General features: G+C 40.5%; 1 protein-coding gene across 2 annotated transcripts in view; it reads right to left on the bottom strand.

Annotated features, from left to right (window-relative positions):
* Prkg2 (protein kinase cGMP-dependent 2) overlaps positions 1-688 on the bottom strand; it is an 89,202-nt gene extending 88,514 nt beyond the window's left edge. For both annotated transcript variants that reach the window (XM_077803447.1, XM_077803448.1), the window contains exon 1: positions 228-688. In XM_077803447.1, the coding sequence (XP_077659573.1) occupies positions 228-688 (461 nt within the window). The remainder of the gene's footprint in view (positions 1-227) is intronic.
* Between the last annotated feature and the right edge of the window lie 12,605 nt (positions 689-13,293).

Raw genomic sequence — 13,293 nt, 5'->3', positions numbered from 1 at the left:
ATTTATGTCTATACACCTCAAAGTCCACATAAAGTGCAATTTTTGCTTTAAAGAAATGTTCTACTTAATGAGAGATACTTTTGTAAAACAAAACCATTTGGGAATCCCCTCTAGCCCCACATCTGAGAGTTTACATGCTCTTCACCATTCAAAAGCCTTCATAGTTATCACTCTGGTCCTTCTTAACATTAAGGCCATCTGAATTAAAACGGCATGGAACTTCTTACCTGGAGTCCTTTCTGACTCTCGCTTTCTCAAAGGAAAACTCAGGGGGCTTGTTGAGGTCATAGGTTCGGGTTGTTGGCTCCGCAGACACCCCGGCCTTTGCTCCCCTTCTGCTATGGAGAGAGACCAATCCCGAGGTCTTCCGGTGGACCTCAAGAGGCACTTTATCCACAGAGGCCTGGAGTGGGCTTCCTCCCTGCATATGCACCACATCCTGAAGCTTGTTCAGCTGGATGCACTTGTTCTGGAGCTCCTCCGTGAGCTCAGCAATGGCCACGGTCTGTCTCGACAGCTGTTCCCGCAGCTCCTTCAAATGGTACTCCCGCTCTTGAATCTCAGCATCCTTCCTCCTCAGCTCTCTCTCCAGCTCCGTCACCTTGCTCCGCAGGGCATCAGTGCTGAGGTTCCCAGTGTGGCCATCTGGATGCTTGGAATGTTTGGGTTTCACTGAACCATTTCCCATGTTGCTCAGGGACCTGAGACGAGGAGGCACAGAATCAGGAACAACCAAGTGAGGTTTCATTTTCCAACAGTCCCCACCACCCCTCTCATTCTGTTTCATAAATAGAAACACACAGCATTCATCATCGTTCAATGAGCAACAAATGTCTCCATGCATCCAGAAGCGAAGCTAGTGATAGTTTCCTTTATCCCTGCATGAAGAGAAGCTGGCATTTGGGTTCACTCTTCCCCTTTCCTTTGCAAGCACAAATATGGCACCTAAGCACTCTGTTGTTCTCTTTGGGCATTCTCTGGATAGCTGTCAAAAGCATCCCAACAATATTGCTATTTGGATGTTAGCACAGCAAAGATTCAAAGAAGCAGCCACAGAGTCAGAGGCTTGGGAATGTCACAACTCTCCAGCTCCCTGCATGGCTACAGTAAGAAGGCTTGCCCAAATTTAGAATACAGCACATCTATTCCTCCCATGCTCCCCACATCCACATTATCAATCAGCATCTTTATATCAGAAACAAACATTCAGCATTTGGGTTTTGGGAATTGGCTTACTTCACTTAGCATTATATTATTCAACTCTATCCATTTACCTGCAAATGCCATGATTTTATTCTCTTTTAATGCTGAGTAATATTCCATTGTGCATATATACCACATTTTCTTTATTCATTCATGTAATAAGGGTATCTATGTTAAAGGGGAGGGAGGGGAAGGAAGGGGGGCGTAGGGATAGATAAGACCATGGAACGAGAAGGACATTATTACCCTAAGTTCATGTATGAAAACATGAATGGTGTGACTCTACTTTGTGTACAACCAGAGATACGAAAATTTGTGTTTTATTTGTATAATTGCATCCTGTTGTCATATATAACAAATTATAATACATAAAGTTAAAAAAAAAGAATACAACACATCTGCATTCCTCACAAGGTGGAGGTTTTATTAGTGACACTGGCACACACCTGTAATCCCAGCAATTCAAAGCCAGCCTCAGCAAGGTAGCGAGGACCTAAGCAACTCAGTGAAACCCTATCTCTAAAAAAAATACAAGAAATGGCTGGGAATATGGATTAGTGGTTAAGTGCCCCTGGGTTCAATCCTCAATACAAAATAATAATAATAATAATAATAATACTGCTGCTCATTGTTAACAACTTCTGGGTTGTGGTCCTTAGAAGGAAACAGAGGCATGAGGATTCCTCCATATCTTTTACTTTCTGCCCTAAAGTTAGGTTGTCCAAAAAATGATGACCTATGGTGCCAGGTTCTCTCCTTCTCCCACTAAGAATATGCTCAGTGTAAACCCCAAAGCAATCACTAATCCAGTGAGTCTCAGTATGTGATTAGGAAGATCAGGGGTTATGAGGGATGATTTTAATTGATTGAGAATTTTTTTTAGTTCAGTAACTATGTATTTATTTTAACATTTATTAGAAATATAAACTATTGGCATTACAAATTTATATTACTTCAGTGGAGGCTAAATTTATTATTTTAGGTTTACTGAGCCAATTCAATGAAAATAAAAATAAATCATCTGTAGGTAATAAGCACATATGAACAAAATCAAAAAGTATAACTCAAATAGATGAAGTTTAGGAAATAATGCTCTGAAGAATTGCCATAGGGTTAGACCTTTTTAGGTACCTGGTCAAACTTCATACTTTTGTACAATTTTTGATAGCCATAATCTGCAATTTTCGATAGCCATAACCAGGAAGCATTGTAACACTTATAAACAAAGCCTGAATTACTGTTGGTTATCTAAAATAAGGAAACAGATTATAGCAGCACAATTCACAATAGGAACCAACCTAGATGTCCTTCAGCAGATGAATGGATAAAGAGAATGTGGTATATATACACAATGGAATATTATTCAGCATTAAAAGAGAATAAAATCATGGCATTTGCAGATAAATGGATGGAGCTGGAGAATATAATGCTAAGTGAAATTAGCCAATCCCAAAAAAACAAATGCTGAATTATTTCTCTGATAAGGGCCCTGGTTCATAATATGTTGTGGGGAGCTGGGGCCGTGGGGTGAGAGGATTAAATGAACTCTAGATAGGGCAAAGGGGAAAAGGGGAGGGAGAGAAAGGAAAGGGGCATAGGGGTAGGAAAGACAATGGAATGCGATGGTCATCATTACCCTAAGTACAGGTATGAAGACATGAAGGATGTGACTCTACTTTGTGTACAACCAGAGATATGAAAAATTGTGCTCTATATGTGTAATGTGAATTGTAATCCATTATGTTGTCATATAAAACAAATTAAGATTAAAAGAATGATTTAAAAAAGAGAGCCAAAAAATGAGACAATTTTTGTCCCTCATAGAATCTGGGTTCCCAGTAGTCATTGAAATACATTAACTTTCAAAGAATTGCCTCAATATGTTGTAGAGAGGTGACAGGTTCAACCTTTATGTTTTTGTTCACTTGGCAGCATTTACTATTCTTATATATTAAAAATATATATATAAAGGTTGAGGAAGCTGGAATTCAAAAGAAGGGGCCCTGAAAACAGTTAAATCTTGAATAAGCAATCAGAAGATGTGAGGCTGGGACATGAGAATAAACTTAAATGAGATTCTAAATACAGACATATAAAAGGTGCTCTCAAAGGTATCTTAAATTAACATTTGCACAAATTTTGAACATGCAGCAGTGAAGCATCTTTTAGACAGTTTTTTTTTTCGTTCATGGACAAGCATTCTTTGGCCAAGGAGGAATACGAAGACAAAGGAAATTCTGTATAAAAAAATGAAAGCCAGCATAAACACATTTACATGTAATACTAAACTAACAACTCATTCTTCATTCATGGCACAATTGTTTACTAAGATCTAACTAAGTGTCATGTTTGGGGGCATATCCTTTTATGGATTTACAGTCAAACTTGACAGAGAAAACAATTTTAGCATTCTAAATATGAAACAGCTTAGAATCATTTTTTCTCTATGAATAACATTTTTAAAAAATCTATGCCAATCCAATAACTTTACAAACATGAAACACAATTAGGTAGAGGGTGTTAAATTCTCCCCAAACACCAACTATTCTCTGGTTTTAATGAAGTCAGTTTGGAGGCTGTACAAATCTTTCAAGCTATTTAGAATTTCAAAGAGGGGTGAAATGAGAGTAGCTAACTCATCTTTCAAGTCACTAATTTGAGATAAGTAAATTACTAAGTGGCTCAATACTAGTCTGAGTTCTTATTTAGTTTACCTGTTTAAATTCTGTTGCCCCTGAAGCCAAGGTTTCAAGTCTCTGGCTTCATAAAATCTAATTAGATTCATTCTGTTTCCTATATCAGTCACTCAGATAACATATTTCTCAAATATGGATTGCTAGCCACAAGGTGAATTGAACATCAGGATGTTGCTTCATCAATCTAGCAACTACAGGTTATTAAAATCATTCTTACATTCAGAAGGCAATACATGATGTAACAAGAAATGGCTTTAGAGATGAAAATCCAAATTTAACATGAGCAATACAATCAGGCTACTCAAGGTTCAAAAAACTCTGCCCTCTCCCAATAGAAATACATTACTTGGAATCTCTGATTTAGTCTTATTTTCTATAAAATGCATACACTTGAATACATCTCATAGAGTTATTATGAAGATTGCATTTGTAAAGTCTCTGATGCAATTTCTGACATCTAGTAGACATGAGGAAAAGAGAAGCTCTCTTAATACTATGGGACCAGAGGCAGGCGTTAATGTCCTGGTTTGAGAAGAGCCCAGGGTGATCATTTCCAGGTGGGGCAGAAGTCTAGTAAACAAGATGCCTTCCACGCAAAAAATCATTAATGATTCAAATATCACTTTGGGAGAAGAGGAATTTGACTCTGGCTGGATTGCATCTTCCACTGAGAAAAGATGCCATTCGATATCAACAGCCTAGGTAACAAGCCCCATCAAAACATGGAGTCTAAAAACCATTGTAAATGACAAGCCTGTTCCAGAACTTCAAGGACTCCTTGGGCTTTGCATTCTTTCATGGAACAACCCCTAGTTATTTTCTTATAGTGCTGTGAACTTCTTAAATCAAAAGATCCACCTAATTATCTTTTTCTTTTTTTTTTATGGTACCGGAGAATTGAACCCAGGAGCACTTAACAGCTGAACCAAATCCCCAATACTTTTTATTTGGGGACACTGTCTTGCTAAGTTGAACAACGCTATCCTCCTGCCTCAGCCTCCAGAGTCACTGGGCTTACAGGCATGCACCACTGCACCCAGTCCTACTTAATTATCTTTGAAGGTAACAAAGAAACCTGGTTCACTGGGAAAGGAGTATTCTTCTGAAAACAGAAATGAGAAAGGGGAATTGGGTGAGTAGTGACACATAGCCTGAACAGAGCAAAACCATAGTTTTGTGAAATTTTATTGTCACATTAATTTTCTCATCATTTAGCAAACGCAATCCACCAAATGGTACGAGGAGACACCCAAGGAAAGTGATAGCTCCTGAGAAGGCCCTTGCCCTCCCATTTATGCCTGGCAGTAGATAGGGGAGGAACTGGGCTTCCATGTCTGTTTTTACCTCTAGCACTAAAGTAGTTTGAAACCCAAATCCTGGCTCTGATCTAAATAATATCTGTTTCTTTCTCTACCCATCTGGAGTCTGACATAAATACACTCATATGCACACACTGGTTTATGTATGCATCTAACTACTTGTTTATCTGTAAATATGGGAGTTGGTCTAGTGCTGACTAAGTCTATGGAGCCATCGCTCCAGTGCAAGCACTTTCACTTGGTTTTTCTATGCACTGGGGCAAGGTACTGGGCTTCAAGCCAGTCACAGAAGAGAGACACACAGATAGTTGCACATACAGATAAAATAATGTTGCAAATCATTTAGGGTTGTTTGGGGGTTAAATGAGATAGACCACAATAAGAATTTAGCACAACAATATCTGGCATACAGTACTTGTTTAATTAATATTGGACACTGTTATTATTACTAACATGATTTACCCTTCAAAATAATGCATCTTAGTAGAAAAACATATTGATAAAAAAATGTACTACATCAACACAATTTCATAGGAGAACAAAGTCAAAGAACTGACTCTACCTAACTTTTTTTTTTTTGGTGGGGGGGCTTGCAAGGGTGGGTACTGAGGATTGAACTCAGGGGCACTCAACCACTGAGCCATATCCCTAGCCGTATTTTACATTCTATTTAGAGACAGAGTCTCACTGAGTTGCTTAGCACCTCACTTTTGCTGAGGCTGGCTTTGAAAGCATGATCCTCCTGTCTCAGCCTCCCCGGCCGCTTAATGAGCCACTACCTAACTTGGATACTTAGTATAAGCTACGATAGTCAAAAACAGTATGAAAAGTGAAAGTGGCTGTGAATGGTCTGGTGAAGCAGGTAAATAGATTCAATCAAACAGAACAGAAGGCCCAGAAAGAGACTCAAAGAATACAGTTACCTGACAAAGAAGCAAAAGCAAATCAGTGGAGAAAAATGGATAGTCTTTAAGAAATTACACTCGAAAAACTAGACATTTATACCCGCCCCCCCTCAAATAAAAAGTCTAGAGAAAGGCTTTACCTCTTTTACAAAAATTTGGTCAAAGTGGATCATAGACCTAAACATAAGACACAATAAAAAGCCTAGAAGACATAGTCCAAAATCTAGATGAGCTTGGGTTTGGTGATGACTTTTTAGGTAAAAATCTAAAAGAACAATCCAGGAAAGGAGAAGTTAATAATTTGGAATTTATTAAAATTAAAAATTTCTCTTCTGCAAAAAAAGAAGAATTAAGATAAAACAAGAAACTACAGACTGGAAGAAAGCACTTACAAAACACCTACCTAATATAGGAGAAATTCTTAACACTCTACAATTAAAACTCAAACAACTCAACTGAAAAAAAAAAATGGGCAAAATATCTGAGCAGACACTTCACCAAAGATTCCCAGATGGCAAATAAGCATATGAAAAGATGCTCAACATCATATGTCATGAAGAAATTTGAAAATTAAATGAACAATAAGATACTACTATACACAGATTAGGATGGTTATAATCCCAAACACCAACAACATCAACTGCTGGCAAAGATAGGCAGCAGCAGAAACTCATTCACTGCTGGTGGGAAAGTAAAACGATACAGCCACTTTGGAAGACAAGATGGCAGCTGCTTACAAAGCCAATCCTACTTCTGGTTTTTATCCAACTGATAATAAATGTATGTCTTCACCAAAACCCGCACATGAATGTTTATAGCTGTTTCATTCATAATTGCTGAAACTTGGAAGCAATCACGACCTTAGTTTGGGTTAAGGAATAAACAAATGGTAGTATAGCCATACGGTAGGATATTATACAATAATACAAAGTATATCCATGAGAAGCCATGGAGGAACTTTAAATGCCTTACTGGACATTTTTAAAAACAAATCTTAAAAACCTACATATAGTATGATTCCAACTATATGGCATTCTGGGAAATGCAAAACTTATAAGCAGTAAAAACATGAGAAGTTGCCAAAAGGCTGAGAGAGGGAAAAAGAGATGAGTAGATGGAACAAAAATGCATGTTCAGGACAGTGAAACTGTTTTGTGTAACACTGTGATGGTAAATATATGTCATTACATTCTTGTCAAAACTCCATGGAGTGCAATACAAGGAAAAAACCGGAATATAAGCTATGCACTTTAGTTAATAGTAATGTGTCAATATTGGTTCACCAATCGTAACAAATATAACACATTGTTACAAGATGTTAAGAACAGGGGAAGCCAGTGGAGGGGGAATATAGGAACTCTGTGTACTTTTCAGCAATATTTTTTTTTATAAAACTAAGACTGCTTTAAAATAGAAAGTCTATTAATTAAAAAAAGAACATGTACTAAAAAATGAGTGCAAGAAAGCTGATGGCACATTCAGGGAACAGGATAAAATGCATGATGGGTGGAAGGAAAGTGATGAGTAATGAATCTAAAAAAGCAAGATACTGGAGGGAGACACTAAAACTTCATATGCCATGTTACGGGATGTGGATTTTAATGTTAAGCCAAGTTTTTTTTCAAGTTATATGGTCATATCTGTCCTGTAAAAAGATAATTTTCTTGGAAATAATTATGGAATGGAGTGAAATGAGCCTAGAGGAAATAAGACAGACTATAAGGCCATTGCACCAATCAAGGAAGAGGTGATAAGTACCAGACTAAGGCCGGTTCAGAGTCCCAACCCTATTCTAATGACTTGGTCAGCTTGACTGGGGAAAAAAAGTAGCATCTCCATGGTAATCAGAAGGATGTCGTAAAGTTATGGCTACACGTAATTGCAACTTCTTTTTGATACATCATGAAGGAGAAAAGATCCTCCTTTATGATATGGGCCGTTTAGCTTGAAATGAGAGGAGTGGATTATACTGTCTTTCTAAATAAAATTCTAAGCATATATGAAACTAATGCATATCAGTGTGGTGTTACCATTAACTTGTCTCACCATAGTTCTTTTAGAAAATAATTAACCATCATTGAACATATAAATTCGTGCCTCAAAATTGAAGTGAAAACAGAGTTGCCCTTGTAAGAAACATCTAAACTCTTTATCAATGCAACAATTAAAATCCTCTGTCCATATGACTTGTGACTATTGACTTGAGGCTAAGTTTTGAACCTGCTGTTTGTTTCATCTGTCCACAGTATCCTGCGGAGAAAAATTTTCTCTTGGAACACAATCATATGAGCTTATTGTACCAAAGTTTCATCTACCCCCAACATTATCTTTGAAGTATCCCTCCTCCTAGCAGAATGTGCACAGTGAATTTTATGAATGTCACATATCCTATATTTTGACTGCCAAATTTGGTAGCATTCCATTCAGTTATTTTGGGGAGCTACATGGACAGATAAATAGGAAACACACAGAAATACAGTTCCATAGGAGCGGGTCAGAGATGATAGATCATAGAATTTAAGTGATGATAGGAATAAAGAGAAGAAAGTTTTGCAAGGTCATATGTGGCATCTGGGTAAGAGGTTATAGCATTAACCAAAATGAGGTACAGTCTTGAGGAATATGATTCTAGTTTAATTTGGGCAATTCTCAGTTTCAGGGACCTGTGGAAATTTAAGGTAGAAAAAAGTTTAATAAGCAGTAATAGAGACAAGCTGGGCACAGTGGCACTCACCTATAATCCCAGAGGGTTGGAAGGCTGACACAGGATTGCAAGTTCAAGGCTAGTCTCAGCAAAAGGGAGGCTCTAAGCAACTCAGTGAGACCCTGTCTCTAAAAAAATACAAAACAGGGCTGTTGATATAGCTCAGTGGTTGAGTGCCCCTGAGTTCAATCCCTGGGACCCTAAATAAATAAATAAATAAATAGACACTAGAAAAAAATTTAAAATGGAGAAACTAAAATTATGTAGCAATTGACACATGTAAAAGGTGAAGTTGACAAAGTGCTTCAACTTTGGAGACTGGTAATGAAGAGAGAAAGAGTGTATAAGTCTATATGAGGTTGGGAAAAAACTAAAGATATGTGAGAAGTAGCTCTTGTTTTCATTAAAGTGAGAAAGGATTAGAGAATTTAATATGCAAAGAAGAGGATAGGAGGAACACTGCAGGGTTGAGTCTCAATGTCATAAATAAATGGGTGTGCACGTAAGGGAAGACCAAATAATTCCAATGTTTTGATCTTGGAAATGTTGAAGGAAGGCAGCACTTTCCACTCTACACTTTTCACTCATTCAAACATGACAAACATGACATGGAGAGCACATCTGTGAGCATGCCATCATGACACTGACTACAGGAAGGAGAATGAACACACTTTATGGAGCCACTAATGGATCTGCATTTATAGAATGTTGAATTTTAGATGCCTGTGGGTTGTCAAGGTGGGAATGTCTACCAAGATACAAAGATGAAAGTCAAGGTAAGAGACTGTTCCACAGAAGTAAGACTTGAAGTCCTATTAGCAGATGAGATCACCCAGGGGAAAGAGAAAGGAAGGCCTCTACTGCTGTATCTGAACATATTAGGAACACCTATGAATATTATTTGTGGGAGAGAAAGAGTGAGGATAGAAACTATTACAAAGGACCACAGAGACAGCTGATGCTGGGTAGGGACTTCAAGATGGTTCATGGATAGAAATTAGAGTATGTATAAGCCCAGGATAATAAACCACTGAAATTAGAGAAAATTAAAACATAGGAGAAGAAGGGATAACTGACAGAAATAATCCAAAGGAAACCAGATATTATAGGATTACAGGACTTTCGAAATATCGAGGCAACACATGCCTTCACTGTTATGTGAATTCTCATTGGTCTCACTTCTATTGACTTCAGGGTGTCAGAGATCAACATTTCATGTAAAAGGGGAACATTCCTGCCAGGCTCAGTGGTGCATGCCTGTAATCCCAGGGTCTAGGGAGGCTGAGGCAAGTTCAAAGCCAACCTCAGAAACTTAACAAGGCCCTATGCAATTTTGACCCTGTTTCAAAATTAAAAAAAAAAATTAAAAGGGCTAGGGATGTGACTCAGTGGTTAAGTGCCCCTAGATTCAAACCCTAATACAAAAAAAAAAAAAAAAAAGTGGGGAGAAGGCAGGGGAGAAACGCAATACAGTTCCGGGGCATCATCTTTGAATGTCACTTATTCTTAGTTACACAGCATTCCAATAGAGAGGACAGTCTCTAATTTTCTAAAGAGAATTCTCCACTATATCAGCTCATACCCTCCTGTGCAAAACTAAACAGGAATACTGGCAACAGCTGCTGCATGTTATGTGGGATGATCGCCTTCTCCATGAGTTAAATAGAAACTTGCAAAGAGAAGAGACAATTCCTAAGGAACAGTATGTATGGGGGTGTGGCGGGGAGCAGGTGTATGCTGCTCTCTTCCTTTATTTAAGAAAAAAAAAAATGCCCCTAGGAACAACATGATGATCAGGAAACCGAGGCATCTGTCTGGCTTCATCCTTTCTGCCTAACTACTCCTCCTGCCTTGTTTCTTTGTATTCTCAACTCTGGACCCAACCTGCTATGCATTTGCACAATGGCTCTTCTCATACTTGCACCCATTTCTCTTCCCCAAAACGGCTGATTTCTTATTTTCTTCTGTTTGTTCTTGTTTCTTCTTCATCAGGAAATACAGAGATGTGCAAGTGCCTCAGGGTGCCCAGAGTGACACAGGACACCCACACAAGTTTACAAGGACTTGGAAAAAAGTCCTTGCCTGAGTGCTGGTCTCCTAAGAGGGACCAAGAGCTCAGGAAAGCAAAGCACCCTGACAACATCGTCAAGCCATCAGGCCCAAACAGCAGCGAAGGCTGTTATTGCCACACCGAGATCCACACCGAGATCCTCACCGAGGTGCCACACCGAAGGACCGCTGCCACACCGAGCGAACACAACGCGTGCACACGTCCACACGCAGTCAGCACGAGCATGAGACCGGCTGGGTGGGGAACGAGGCGCGCACCGCGCAGCGCACTCACAGCATGCACACGCGTATCTCCCCACAAGTGCCGGTGCCCAAACCCCCCCAGCCCTCGAACCTCACCAGACAGCCGGGTAACTTTCCAGGTGCGCAGCTTGTCACCTCTGTGTGGCTGACCCTGCGTCTTGGCGTCCTCTCCCACGCCGCCCTCCCCAGCCGCTTGCGGCGCCCGAGCCGAGCGCAGGTCAGCTCAGCCAGCACGGGCGGTGCGCACCCTGCGCAAGGAGGGCACAGGGCCGCGGGCGCCGCCGCTCGGACTGCGTGTGAGCCGGGGACGCGGCGAGCGCGCGGCGGGCAAGAGCTGCGGCGGCGTCGGTGCTGCCGCCCAGCTCCTCTGCGGGGGCCGGTGCAGAGGCGGCGCGCGGGGGGAGGAGGGGGAGGAAGCGCGAGAGGAGGGACGCAGGAGGGCGGGGGTCAGTCGGGGCTGTTGCGCTGAGCCGCAGGGAGCCGGCTTCCCCAAAGGTGGGGTCATCGGCGCGCGCGCCCGCACCAGCCCGAACCTTTACTCGCTAGACAAGCCAGTGGAAACCACCGCAGTCCGCACTTTATACCCCGTAGCATCCAGCCAGGCAACTTAAGTAGGGCGATAACATCGTGGTTGTAGCATATTTCTGTTATTATTATTTCTATTTCAAGTGTGTGGGACGAGGGGAGAGGAAAGTTCGGGGGGGAGGGGGTTCATCTCTTCTTCCCTCCCTATCCTCCATCCCTCCAGTCTGTTTCTGCAGGCTCCCCCTATCATGCCTTCCCTCCCAGAGCGCAAACTGGCGCACGCATCTTGGACCTGTTCTCTTTGGTCACACCAGTGCCCTTCTAGGGGACGTGTGATCCCAGAGTAGATTGGCGACGCGCTTTTCCCAAACTCTTGAGCCATAACTTGCGTTAGTTTGCCAGTTCACGTGACGCTAGGGGCAGTGGTTGAACCGAGTTTCAAGGGACAGAGATTGTATCTCCGGAATTGCATCTGCAGGTCTCTAACAGGGAGCTTTCTTGATCACTCAAGCAGTTAATTTAATACTCTGCTGTCGCCTTTTGAGTACATGTTTTTTTTCCTGAGGCGTGCATTGTGGTTTTCTAAATATATACATACACCCACCGCACTATTTGCCGTGACTGGAGTTGTGCGATCTCCATGTGGTTTTTCCCCTTTTCCTCCTGCGCCCAGAGGAATTCTACTGGCAGATCTACCGAGGACAAGGGCCATTTCTATGTTGAGGAACGGGAAGTACAGTGAGGGTCTATTCTCCGTGTGCATCCAGAATGTTAGAACCCGACTCCCTTGGGTTTAAAACCACACGGTGGCAGTGGGGCTCAGGTAACACCAGCATGCACTATTGCATACATAAACGTATAGAAATGAGGCCTGGGGAAATTTGTTGAATGGGGCCATTAAGTTTAGAGGAAGAAGAATGTAGTTCTGTTTTGTGCAAACTAGAGAAAAATAAGCAAAAAAAAATTACAAACTACTTTTTCCTGGACTTAAGCCAGAATCTGTACATTCATGCCCAACCTGAGGAGACAGAGGGGGTGAAAGAGAATTCCACAAGAAAGGGGGAAATAATTAAGTCTTTGCTATGTCCTTCTAATAAAGGACATGTAAATCGATGGACTGAAGTTTTGTGAACAATTTAATGACAAACGGGGCGGGGGGGAATTTTTGAAGCTCTTATATTTCATTTAATCCAGGTTGTTTTTGAAATGTGGGTTGCTAATTAATGAGTCATAAACTTGATGTATTGAGTCAAAGCTAGCATCTTTTTTTTTTAGAAAAAGTACAATAAAATAACTGAGTATGTCACACATAGGAAGAGCAAAAATGTTTTATAAATCTTTCAGTTTAGTTATATATATATATATATATATATATATATATATATATATGCCCTGGGATAACATGTAGTATGTACTTCTTATTGTTAATTGAGAGAAAACTCGAAAGCCATTCATGGGGTACAGACTGCCACCTATGTTCATACCCCTCAGAGTATGGGAATTCACATTTCTCCCAGCTATTCTGTACTGTCATCTCAACCATATCACCCCAAAAGGAGGAGGAAGGCTAGTAACCATTTTTTAGTCTTTTATTAATTTTTCCAATAAAATGCTTTTAACCACTCCTC

The sequence above is a fragment of the Urocitellus parryii genome, chromosome 10 (assembly GCF_045843805.1).
Source record: "Urocitellus parryii isolate mUroPar1 chromosome 10, mUroPar1.hap1, whole genome shotgun sequence".
NCBI lineage: Eukaryota > Metazoa > Chordata > Mammalia > Rodentia > Sciuridae > Urocitellus > Urocitellus parryii.
Note: the sequence above shows the minus strand (reverse complement) of the source record. Positions and strands in the feature narration are given on the sequence as shown.